A 13,447-nucleotide genomic window follows, 5' to 3' on the forward strand; every position below is an offset into this window, starting at 1 on the left:
AAATACTAGTTTTCTTTGTGTTGGGTAACTGTACATTTAGTAAGGATGGAGTCATGATTAGTTGCAGTCCCATGTACTTTTGGTTTCAAAGTTTAATCCCTAATTTAAAATTACTCATAGGTCATATGTAAGTCGTGCAGTATACTGCCTTTTTTTTTCCTTTCTCTTTTAGTTTGCTTGCCTTTTGAACAATAAAACAAATAATATCTTAGGCAAATCTTAATCCCTGAGCTGCTTCAAGGAGATGTGCCTTAAAGAAACGTGTAAATGGAATGAGTACCTGAGATGGCAGAATTCTGATTATGTGTAGTTAAAGAAACAGTCTCATTTATGGTGTGTTATAATGGGCCATACTGTGGGTGGTGCAAAGTGATGCTGGCCAGGATTCCTATTGGAGCTTTGTTGACTTGTGGTCATATTTAAGGGTGATACACATTATAGTGATGTTTCCTAAAGCTACTAGCTTTCTGCTTGAATCAAAAGTTGTCAGTAAACACGCACTGCAAGTAGGTTATTGAAGTTTCTGCTAAATATTTGTTTACAGTGAAATTGCCCTTGTACATTTGTAGCCCAGTTCATTCCTCATTCCCACTTAGTTTGTGAAAAATACATCAGGGATGCATTTGGCCCATGCAGACTAATTTGGTATTAACTACAACTAAGAACTGGAATCAGAGATCTCACAGTTGACAGCCTTGGGAAAGATCACTTAAAGAGCAATGAGGACTATGGGCCATATTCTTACATCTTTATATGGCAGTCAATGGAAGTTTTGCCTAAGTAGGAGCACAATATTTTGGGCTTGCAGTATATGATCTGCTCACTGGGAGTTGAGTGAGCAGCAATCAGCGTCTAATCTGTACAGAATGTCATTTAGAAAAGCAACTTCAAAGGGTACTACATGGAGTGCATTCAACTTTTTTAATTACTAAAGATTATCGTGTAATCAGATCCAGGCAGGCGAATTGCTATCTGTAGGGAGAGCTCCATTAAAGTCAACAAGATTCTGTGTAAATGCAGAGGTCCACTCACACAGCTTTCATTGCAGAATCAGGGCCTTGGTTTGGTATAAGTGAAACCTCAGTGTGGTGTAAAGTGCCACTCAAGGATTCAATAAAATCCCCCCTGCTGAACAGAAACTGCATTTTAATCTTATTTTTCTTTGAAAATAGTGCACTGTGTGATGATACACTGCACTTTATTGTTAAATCAGAAGCCCAAATAGATGACTCTAATGTACTCATAAAATTGTTAGACAAACCTAGTTACTGTACCTTTATCTAAAATAAATAACAGAAACAGGTTTCTGACAAACCTCATAACTGAGATATCACCTACTATGTATAGAAGAAAATATTTTTAAACTGAAAAATAAAGTTAAAGTTTAGTTAAAAGCTTTACTTGCATGGGAGTGATATCACAAAACTTGCTTTTAATGTGAACACTTCACTTCACAGAATGAAAAATTATTTACAACACTTTACTTGCAGTTTGGTCACTTCTACATTAGCTATACACATTTGCTGAAGTTCATAGGTATGTATCTTCTTCAGACCTAGGCTATATCAGACTGATTGCACATTTTCCTTTCACACAATGGCTGTCCTATAGTGCACTGAAGAGTCAGTGAGCACTGTCTAGTTACATTCTCCTTTTTATTTATGGCTCAACAAGAAAAAAAAATTCCCCTTCAAACCCAAATACCCTCAAGTGTCTAAAATAAAATCCACATTTTTTAGGGAATGTGTAATTCATTTTATTGACCTGATTTTCATAAGTTAGGTGCACAATTGCATACCTATGTATTACAAACAATTACTGAATTTTGCACAAAAATCAAGGAATTGCACACCTAATTATTTTGAAAATCAAGCACAGTCACAGTCTAACCTAGGAATCCACCTCCCCTTTTCAGCACACGTTACTGAATTATGATATATTTTACAAATATACATTTTGGCCAGCAAGATAATTTCCATGTTAAACAATCTCATTGCCGTCACACGCAGAATTGCAACGTACATTCACAGTTTTAATAGATTGTAATTAGCTTTTCCAGTTGTGCTTTAAAAACTCCAAATATAGTTTTCAATATTAAGTGCAAAGCAAATGTCCTGTGCAGCTACAATTGGTTGCAGAGTTATAAACTCCAGAATTATGAGCAGAAAGTTCCCTCATTCTCCAGTTTCATCACTTGACTTTTCAGGTATGGCCTCCAGGCTTCGACGGGGCTTTGAGACATCTGCATTTTCAGTGCCTGGTTTATTGAGTCCACATGAAAGAGCGGCATAATGGATTTGTTTCAGATTCTCCAATGTCTCATTTTTAGCATATTTTAGAAGATCAGCTTGTCCCTGTAAGAACAAATACAATTAGAACACACAATCAATAATAGGATTCTTTTCAGATTTATTGTACAGTTGCCCTGCTCATGAAGATCAAAACCAGATTACTGTGCGTTAGTAAGAAGCCATGCTGCTTGCTTTCTCTGGAGCCAACTGGATGTATAAACAAAAGAACAGAAACCCTCGCTACCCAACAGCTTTCAGTAACGGAATCTGCTACAGTTTTAACACAGGCTGTTTATTAATGCAGACAGATGTGAAGATTCATTTGTACACCTCACAGGGCAATTACGTGCTTTTGTTTTTTGTTTACCAGCAACTCTCTTCACTCAACATTACCCTGGTGATAAACCTAAATAAGGGCTAGCGTCAGAGAAAGCCCTTGTGAGAGGGGCAGAGAGGACTGAAAACTCAGCGGGGTTACATCTATGATGCTTCCAAGGAATTGTATTTCTCCTGCTGTACTAGGAGGAGCTTAAGGAGCTGCTCAGAGAAAGGGCAGGCCTAGAACTTCGACAGCAGGACCTGTCCTACAGAAATTGCTATGCCTCCCTTCCCTTGGTGGAGTTATGCGATCATTATCTAGGCTCTCCCTACTTGCAGCTGTGCTCAGGAAGAGCCAAAGAGGTGAACCACCATGAGTCAATGCTGCTACAAACAGCAACTCCTCCATATGCTATTTACATGCAGGAATCCATGGGCTGACCATGCTACAGAGAACAGCCTCTTCCCTGAGTCACCACTGCACATAGAAGACTTCACAGTACCCATGTAGAGAGACTCTTGGGGCAAAGGAGACTACATTTGCACTCTCTGGAGGGCCGCCCTTTGCTCGCAGAAGTAAAACAGGATAAGCCAGGTCTGAATAAGCATATGAGATCGGTATAGAACTTGCTAAAGAATGTTACGGTACTGACACCTACAACTGATGAAAAATATTTTCATATGGAATCAGAATGTACCAAATTATTTCTGTTCGAGCCACACAAATGCAAAACATTGCTGTATACAACAAATAAATAAATAAACAAACAAAAATCCTCCTTGGAATTGCAATTGGCAATGCATGTTCCACCTATGGGGAGACAAGTAACAGAAAGTTCAGCTACTGGTTTCAATAACGTTTTGATTCTTTCATCTGTTAAAGGAAACCAGGACTTTTTTTTCCCCCCCTAAACATGACAACCAAGAAAGTTAATTTAAAACATTCCGGTCGAATAAGTGAGTCATAGCGAGAATGCATCTGTCTCTAGCACAAGTTGTTATGTGGATTAGTTAGAATGCACTTTTAGAACTTTACAGAACTTTAACCAGGCTGTTTATTATAGGTTGTGCTGGTAGCTCGGCCTACAATTAAGCTTGCCTGACACTCCCCATTATGAGACTTTGCTGCTTACAACTATGTGAACCTTTAACTGTTTGCGCTGAAATTTTCCAAACTGCGTGTCAGCCTCAAGCTGATTTTTCTTCTGAAAAATTTCAGCCAAACAGTTCAGCCATTTCCAAGAACAAGATTACAGAAAAATGTGGGGTTTTTTGTCCATGTTAAAAAATTCTTGAGACCTTTTCTTTGAATGGCTCTCATGTTCAATATTTTAAAGCAAGGACTTGTAATTTGGCAGGGGGGTGGCCTTTGTATCAGGGATGTGCCTTTTGCTGTGAAAATATGCTCAAGTTTGGCCAAGTTATGAGCCTTTGAAAACTGAAGTTTGCCCATACTCAGTAGAGATTTCAGCAGCTAAATTTCCAAAGAGTCTGTCATAGAATCATAGAATCATAGAATCTCAGGGTTGGAAGGGACCCCAGAAGGTCATCTAGTCCAACCCCCTGCTCAAAGCAGGACCAATTCCCAGTTAGATCATCCCAGCCAGGGCTTTGTCAAGCCTGACCTTAAAAACCTCTAAGGAAGGAGATTCTACCACCTCCCTAGGTAACGCATTCCAGTGTTTCACCACCCTCTTAGTGAAAAAGTTTTTCCTAATATCCAATCTAAACCTCCCCCACTGCAACTTGAGACCATTACTCCTCGTTCTGTCATCTGCTACCATTGAGAACAGTCTAGAGCCATCCTCTTTGGAACCCCCTTTCAGGAAGGTGAAAGCAGCAATCAAATCCCCCCTCATTCTTCTCTTCTGCAGGCTAAACAATCCCAGCTCCCTCAGCCTCTCCTCATAACTCATGTGTTCCAGACCCCTAATCATTTTTGTTGCCCTTCGCTGGACTCTCTCCAATTTATCCACATCCTTCTTGAAGTGTGGGGCCCAAAACTGGACACAGTACTCCAGATGAGGCCTCACCAATATCGAATAGAGGGGAACGATCACGTCCCTCGATCTGCTCGCTATGCCCCTACTTATACATCCCGAAATGCCATTGGCCTTCTTGGCAACAAGGGCACACTGCTGACTCATATCCAGCTTCTCGTCCACTGTCACCCCTAGGTCCTTTTCCGCAGAACTGCTGCCTAGCCATTCGGTCCCTAGTCTGTAGCGGTGCATTGGGTTCTTCCGTCCTAAGTGCAGGACCCTGCACTTATCCTTATTGAACCTCATCAGATTTCTTTTGGCCCAATCCTCCAATTTGTCTAGGTCCTTCTGTATCCTATCCCTCCCCTCCAGCATATCTACCACTCCTCCCAGTTTAGTATCATCCGCAAATTTGCTGAGAGTGCAATCCACACCATCCTCCAGATCATTTATGAAGATATTGAACAAAACCGGCCCCAGGATCGACCCTTGGGGCACTCCACTTGATACCGGCTGCCAACTAGACATGGAGCCATTGATCACTACCCGTTGAGCCGGACAATCTAGCCAGCTTTCTACCCACCTTATAGTGCATTCATCCAGCCCATACTTCCTTAACTTGCTGACAAGAATACTGTGGGAGACCGTGTCAAAAGCTTTGCTAAAGTCAAGAAACAATACATCCACTGCTTTCCCTTCATCCACAGAACCATCCACCTGTCCTCAGGGAGCATGCGCCTGCATATGGCTGTGCATGTTCTATCCAGCCCAGGGCTACAAGTGTGAAGCATGACTTTCTCTGTAATGGCTGCTCCCAGTTACTCTGGGCAGGGGTGGGGTGGGCCCTAGAACTACGAGCAGGGAGATGGTCTCTCCTGTGCTATTGTAAGCAGAGACAGGGTGGGCTCCACCCTGACATCTGGTGGTGAGGTGTGGCAAGTTGTGGAAAAGAACTTCAGGGGCTGATCTCATTTGCATAGGCACACCCACCCTGCCTAGAATGAGGCCATAACTGCCCAAATTGTCACTTTGGCTGCTGTGGGATCCCCAGTGTCTCTGTTATTGGGGCGGGAAGAATAAATTGTTAGTACCCTGATTATGGGAACTGTGCTTGGAACTGTACTTGGCCTTTTTGTTATGATGGAGGACTCACCATCAACTGAGTAGCACTCACTAGGCAAGGGACATGGGTTCCAAAACTCTGTGAATTGAGAGAGACTTGAGACAGGTATTAGTGCCTGGTGGTGTAGGCCCCTTTTGTGAGGGCCTGAAGCACCAATTGCACCTCTGTCTCTCTCCACTGTGGAATGTCAGAGCTAATTTTGGGTCTATTAAGAGTTTTGTTACAGGTATTGTGCTGAATTCACTTCAGCCTTATAGTGCACCAGCACTAAGGCTCCCACTACTATGAGCTGAAATCACTGAGAGCTGAAATCACTGAGCACTGTGTCAAGTAGGGGGGAGCCGGAAGTTCTAGTGTGCAGTGGAGCCGGTCGTGAGACAGCAGTGTGTTCGTGAGACGGCGAGCTGAGCGGAGCCGGTCGTGAGACAGCGGTGTGTTCGTGAGACGGCGAGCTGTCCGGAGCCAGTCGTGAGACAGCGGTGTGTTCGTGAGACGGCGAGCTGTCTGGAGCCGGTCGTGAGACAGCGGTGTGTTCGTGAGACGGCGAGCTGAGCGGAGCCGGTCGTGAGACGGTGAGCTGTGCAGAGCGGAGCCGGTCGTGGTGGAGCGGAGCAGAGCCCTGTGGGGCAGTCAGCTTCAGGACACGTAAGGTGCCCCTTACCTCTTTCCCCCACACCCAGGCACATTTTAGCCAGATTGGGGAGTAACACTCTGCAGGTGAACTTTTGAACTCCGGGGCTGGACTTTTTTTGGACTTTGGGCGATTAGTGGATTGCTGGACTCAAGAGACGTTTGGGTTCTGGGACTCAAGAGCCTGAGGGAAAGGATGTGGCCCAAATTTTCTGGGGTGGGTCAGTGTTCATGGTTTGGTTAATGAACACTAGTTGTGGTGTTTCCCCAATTTAATGCTGATGTTGTTTGCCTCATGTTATTAAAGATTCTCTACTACACCAAGACTCTGTGCTTGCGAGAGGGGAAGTATTGCCTCCTTGAGGCGCCCAGGGGGTGTGTAAGATTTTCCCAGGTCACTGGGTGGGGGCTCGAGCCAGTTTTGCATTTGCTTTAATGAGAGGGAACCCCTGTGTATTGAACCCGGCCCTTGCTGCTATCAACTTGGCCTGGCAGAAGGGTTACATTTGTGGGGGCTCGTCCGGGATCGAGACTGGGTCAGTACCCCTCGCAAGCACATCTTAGGTGAGTCATTAAATTGGGAGAACCCAGAATCTGGTTGTTGTTGTTTTGATCTGTTATATTTGGGAAAGAAATTACAGTTTGTATAATGGCCCTACATTTGCTAGAGGATTGGTGCAAGGGGATGAATATTAACCCTAGGAACTGTGTCCTGGTGACCGGGGTGCCGGAGGCATTCGATGAAGGCTCAATAGAGCCTACCTTAAGGGCATCCACTGAGTACCTGAGTAAGTGTAAAATGCGTGGGCGCATATTTGTGAGGGAGGATGGAGATTTTGCTGTACTGTGTGAGCTGCCGTCGGCTGTGGACCCTCTACAGGTTCCAGGCACGATAGCAGTGGAAGATGGTGAGTGGAAGGTAATAACTACTGGGAGCCAGCCCTCACCGGCTCCTGCATCTGAAGTGGAGTTTTTAAAGAAAATGTCAGCCTTTTTGGGGAGAGAGGGGAAGACCTTGGCTGATATGCCGGGTCTGTTGGGCCTTGACCCAGGAGTCCCAACCCGGGAGGCTGCTCCATCACCTGATGAGTGGGTGAAGGCTTTGGGGCAAGCATTAGAGAAGGTCGTGCCACCCCACCCTGAGTTAAGCCCCTATCGTAAACTGAGGCTGTTTTCTGGGGGTCCCACCCCAATACCCGGGGAGGAAGCATTTGAACCCTGGCTGGAACACACCACTGAAATGCTGCAGGAGTGGGCAGTACCTGATGCTGAAAAGAGAAGGCGACTAGTAGAGTGCCTCAGGGGGCCAGCCCTAGATGTGATTCGCACCCTGAAGCTCAGTAACCCTGGGGTCAAGGTAAAGGACTGCCTAGAGGCCCTTGATCATGCCTTCGGGAGAACCGAGGGCTCAGAGGATGTTTATTGCAAGTTCCTCAATGCCAGGCAACAAAAGGGAGAGAAAGTTTCTGCCTACATACAGAGGTTGGAGAAATTATTACAGAGAGCCATCATGAGGGGAGCAGTAGCGGTTGAGCAAATGGACCGGACTAGATTGGCTCAGATTGTGAGGGGAATTCAATATCAGAACCCAATCCTTCTCCACCTTCGATTAAGGGAGCGCCAAGACAATCCACCGGGTTACTCTCGACTGATAAAAGAGGTCCGAGAGGAGGAAGAGAGGCAGGCAGCTGGTGAGGTTTGGGAGGTTCAGCCACCCCAGGCAACTGCCACAACATCCATACGAGCGCCCAAGGCGCTGATGGTGAATCCTCAAGAGGAACTTACCCAACGAGTGCAGGTCCTGACACAGAAAGTGGCTGAACTAGAGAATACCATCGATTCAGCAAAGACTTCAGCGTACAAGGAACCCCCTGTTACCACGGTCCAGAAGACTACATTTAGAACCTCTGCCCCACCCCGGCAACACGGGAAAGGGCAATCCTTCTTCTGCTACCGGTGTGGCCAGGATGGGCACATTGCTGCCAGGTGTCAGAATGCAGAGAATCCCCCGCTAGTATACCAAAAGCTGAGGACCACCTGGGGAAAGTCGGGAAACGGCCCCAGGGCCTGGGAAGGGAGCCGCCTAGGCCTGCAGGGTTTGGAGGCTCCCCTGCGAAGAACCATGCCACCCGAATCCCACCAGGATTGATAGGACCTCGAGCTGAGGTCACTGTAAAGGTTGAAGGGACAGAATGTAGAGCAGTGCTTGACACGGGATCCCAAGTGACTATCATATTCCAGTCTTTCTACCAGCAGATGCTTATGCATCTGCCTATACAGCCCTTGACAGGGCTTGGCCTGTGTGGTCTCAGCATGGATGAATACCCGTATCAGGGGTATGTCATTGTACACCTGGAATTCCCAGAAGAGATCGCTGGGGTAAGACAGGAGGTGGACACTGCAGCTTTAATATGCCCTGACCCTAAAGGTGTCTCTGATGTGTCCGTGCTGATAGGGACCAACTCCAGCCTCTTTAAGGTACTTGCAGATTACTGCAGACAGCGAGCAGGGGACCAATACCTGAATACCTTGGTGATACACACACATTGTGCTGCAGCCTACAGAAAAATTGAGGACGCAAAAAGAGTGATGCCTGATTTGCCGGTGGGAGCACTGAGGTACGCAGGCCCGGTCCCCTTAGTGGTGCCTGCAATGACAGAAAAGGAGGTGATTGTCATGAGTACCTGCCTGAAAGGCAATAAGAGAACATTAGCAGTGGTGGAGCAGCCAACTGAGGGAGGGCTCCCTGAAGGAGTGCTGGTTCTTAGTGGAGTCATAACCCTACCTGCTGAAGCCCAGGAAGAGGTGACTATACTGATTGCTAATGGGACAAGTCGTGATATTTTTGTGAGGCGAGGACAAAAGATAGCAGACCTCTTTGAACCCGAGTCAATTGTAACCCCCCAGTGTGAAACGCAAGTTCCGACGATAGACCCAGCAAAGTTTGACTTTGGAGATTCACCAGTGTCCGAGGAGTGGAAAGATCGCCTGAGGAAGAAACTTTGTGAAAGATCCAAGGTGTTCTCACTGCATGAGTGGGATGTGGGATGTGCAAAAGGAGTAGAACACAATATCAGACTACATGACTCTCGACCTTTTAGGGAGAGATCTAGGAAGATTGCTCTCTCTGAGATGGAAGATGTGCGACATCATCTTCAGGAGCTGGCTGCGAATGGCATCATTACAGAGTCCCGCAGCCCATACGCCTCGCCCATTGTGGTAGTCCGTAAAAAGAATGGGAAAATCCGGATGTGTATTGACTACCGCACCCTAAACAGCCGTACTGTGGTCGACCAGTACACTATGCCTCGAGTGCAAGATGCCTTAGACTGTCTGCTGGGAAGCCAGTGGTTCTCTGTGTTGGATCTTCGAAGTGGGTACTACCAGATCCCTCTGGGAGAAGAAGATAAGGAGAAGACCGCCTTCATCTGCCCATTAGGGTTTTATCAGTTCGAACGCATGCCCCAAGGGATTTCTGGAGCACCTGCCACCTTTCAACGTCTCATGGAGAGAGTTGTGGGAGACATGAATTTACTGCAAGTGTTAGTTTATTTGGATGACCTGATTGTGTTTGGAAGAACCTTAGAGGAGCATGAAGAAAGACTTCTTAAAGTGCTTGATAGGTTGGAGGATTATGGTCTGAAGCTTTCAATTGACAAATGCCAGTTCTGCAGAACCTCAGTGAAGTATGTGGGTCACATCGTATCCCAAGAGGGTGTGAGTACTGATCCTGATAAAATAGAAGCACTCACTACATGGCCACGTCCAAGTAACTATAGAGAACTCAAGACCTTTCTTGGATTTAGTGGCTACTACCGCAGGTTTGTGAAAAACTATGCTACGATTGTAAAGCCTCTGAATGATCTTACCAGGGGACATCAGTCCAGCAAGAACAAATCTAAGACCAGGAATAAGGGGAGGTTCCCAAAGCCTCCTGTGCAGAGAAACTATGGCCCCTTTGCACCATTTGGGCCACGGTGGGATGAGAGATGTGAAAGGGCTTTTCGAGAACTCATTACTTGCCTAACTCATGCTCCAGTCCTAGTTTTTGCTGACCCAAGCAAACCATTTATCCTGCATACTGATGCCAGTTTGGAGGGTCTGGGAGCAGTCCTGTACCAGGAAGTGGAAGGCAAACATAAACCTGTAGCCTTTGCCAGCCGAGGATTGTCTGATAGTGAAACTCGTTATCCCACCCACAAGCTGGAATTCTTGGCCTTGAAATGGGCCATCACTGAGAAATTTCGAGACTACTTGTATGGTGCTCAGTTCCAGGTGTGGACAGACAACAATCCACTGACTTATGTGTTAACAAGTGCTAAGCTGGATGCTACAGGGCAGAGATGGGTGGCCGCCTTGGCTAGCTATGAGTTTAGCATTCAGTACCGATCAGGGAGAAGCAATGTAGATGCAGATGCATTGTCCAGGCGTCCGCAGGCTCCAGAAGTTGCTGTGATACCTACAGATGGAGTGAGAGCTATTTGCAGTGTGAGTCGTCGAGAGCCAGAGGCCTGTGAGAGCCTTCAGGGATGTATTGCAGAAGCTTTGGGCCTGCCCCCTGAATGCATGCCTTCTGCCTCAGTGAACTATATTGCATTGGACCAATCTCCTTTGCCCATGCTCAATGCGGCTGACTGGCAAGAAGCCCAGCGGCAAGATATTGACATTCGTGATACACTACTTGCCAAAAGGGAGGGGCGAAGCCCAGCTGCAGTTGTCCCACCTAACCCGGAGGGTAAACTACTATTGAGAGAATGGACCAAATTAAAACTGATTCAGGGAGTGCTACACCGAATGACCACCGACTCTTTACAAAAGCAACGAGCACAACTAGTACTGCCAAAAAGGTACAGAGCCCTGGCCATGAGGGCCCTGCATGATGACTTTGGGCATTTAGGGATGGAGAGGACTCTGGAACTTATTCGTAGTAGGTTCTATTGGCCCCGAATGGCTGAAGATGTTCGCAGGAAATGTGAGACTTGTGCTCGATGTGTTCAAAGGAAAACTCTGCCCACGAGGGCTGCATATCTGAAGAACATCACCAGCAACAAACCTTTGGAGTTGGTATGCATTGATTTCTTGTCTGTAGAGGTAGACAAGAGGAATGTTGGGAACATTCTAGTAGTGACTGACCATTTTACACGGTATGCACAGGCATATCCCACACGTGATCAGAGGGCCACCACCGTCGCTCGAGTATTGTGGGACAAATATTTCTCAGTCTATGGATTCCCGGCTCGGATACACTCTGATCAGGGGCGGGATTTTGAGAGTCACCTTCTGAAGGAGGTGCTGAAGATAGCAGGAATTAAAAAGTCTAGGACAACGCCTTATCACCCCCAAGGTGATCCCCAGCCAGAGAGGTTCAACCGAACCCTATTAGATATGTTGGGAACTTTGCGACCAGAGCAGAAGGCAACCTGGAGCCAGCATGTCGCATTTCTGGTGCGCATGCCTACAATGCCACAAAGAACGATGCTACGGGAGTCACCCCATATCTTTTGATGTTTGGGCGAGAACCAAGATTACCCATAGACTTGTGCTTTGGTGTATCAGAGGATGGAGATAGCTATGAAACTCATCAGCAATACGTATCCCGACTAAGAGAGAGGCTGCAGGATGCTTATCGCTTGGCTACCGCTGCGGCTCGGAAGAACGCAGACCGCAACAAACATCGATATGATGCTAGAGTGCGTTCGCAGGAGCTCCAGCCGGGGGACAGAGTCCTGCTGCGAAATTTGGGTATCGCTGGCAAACACAAGATAGCTGACAGATGGAAGGCAATACCTTACCTGGTGATGGAAAAGCTGGGAGATCTGCCGGTCTACAAGATCAAACCTGAAGACAGTCCAGGGCAAATAAAGATGGTGCATAGAAACCTTTTGCTCCCTGTGGGGGAATTGGTAAGCACCCCTTATGAGATGGACCATGACAGGGCAGCCGGGCAGAACAGAAGTGCTAGACCAAAGCTGCCATCCAACACAGACAGTGAGCCTCCTGCAGCTAACTTACCCCTATTCTGCACATCTGAGAGTGAGTCTGAGGAGGAAGACACAACCCTGGTGTATCCTGGGATGGAGACAAGATTTCAGTCTCGACCAGCTGAACCGAATGAGAGTTCTCCCTTTTCCACCCTAAACCCTATGGCGGAATTATTTAGGCCCCTTTCTGACACCCCTGTGCCGCTGATGAGACCCCCGTGTGATGACACACACAGGTTATTGGCCAGTGAAGACACTCAGGTAGAGGATGTCCTGGGCACCTTGGACCCTCCCGCGTTAGAACTAGGAGTGCAGGGGCCTACGCCAGTAGCCAAGAGACCCTCAAAGGAAGCCTCTCCATCCATCAATCAAGAGGACGTTCCCCTTACCTCAGCAACAGAGATTCTCAATAGACGAGACAGGGTGATAAGACCAGTAAAACGGTTAACTTATGATGCACCTGGGGTGACTAGTGAGGAGCCAATACATTTAGCACACAGGATTGTGGAAGCCAAAGTGGGCTTTCTGAGGCCTTTTGGAGGAAATCAATGAGTTGGTATAAAGGGAGTATGATTTGTCGGGACGCCAAATTCTCGGCTGGGGGGAGGATGTAAGCAGAGACAGGGTGGGCTCCACCCTGACATCTGGTGGTGAGGTGTGGCAAGTTGTGGAAAAGAACTTCAGGGGCTGATCTCATTTGCATAGGCACACCCACCCTGCCTAGAATGAGGCCATAACTGCCCAAATCGTCACTTTGGCTGCTGTGGGATCCCCAGTGTCTCTGTTATTGGGGCGGGAAGAATAAATTGTTAGTACCCTGATTATGGGAACTGTGCTTGGAACTGTACTTGGCCTTTTTGTTATGATGGAGGACTCACCATCAACTGAGTAGCACTCACTAGGCAAGGGACATGGGTTCCAAAACTCTGTGAATTGAGAGAGACTTGAGACAGGTATTAGTGCCTGGTGGTGTAGGCCCCTTTTGTGAGGGCCTGAAGCACCAATTGCACCTCTGTCTCTCTCCACTGTGGAATGTCAGAGCTAATTTTGGGTCTATTAAGAGTTTTGTTACAGGTATTGTGCTGAATTCACTTCAGCCTTATAGTGCACCAGCACTAAGGC

At 46.8% G+C, this 13,447-nt stretch overlaps 1 protein-coding gene across 4 annotated transcripts in view; it reads right to left on the minus strand.

Annotated features, from left to right (window-relative positions):
- Nucleotides 1-1,465: 1,465 nt before the first annotated feature.
- PLCL2 (phospholipase C like 2) overlaps nucleotides 1,466-13,447 on the minus strand; it is a 213,105-nt gene continuing 201,123 nt past the window's right edge. For all 4 annotated transcript variants that reach the window (XM_084620024.1, XM_084620023.1, XM_084620026.1 and 1 more), the window contains one exon: nucleotides 1,466-2,354. In XM_084620024.1, the coding sequence (XP_084476150.1) occupies nucleotides 2,175-2,354 (180 nt within the window). In that variant the 3' untranslated portion in view covers nucleotides 1,466-2,174. The remainder of the gene's footprint in view (nucleotides 2,355-13,447) is intronic.

The sequence above is a fragment of the Lepidochelys olivacea genome, assembly GCF_965140295.1.
Source record: "Lepidochelys olivacea isolate rLepOli2 genome assembly, chromosome: 2".
In the NCBI taxonomy this organism is placed as follows: domain Eukaryota; kingdom Metazoa; phylum Chordata; order Testudines; family Cheloniidae; genus Lepidochelys; species Lepidochelys olivacea.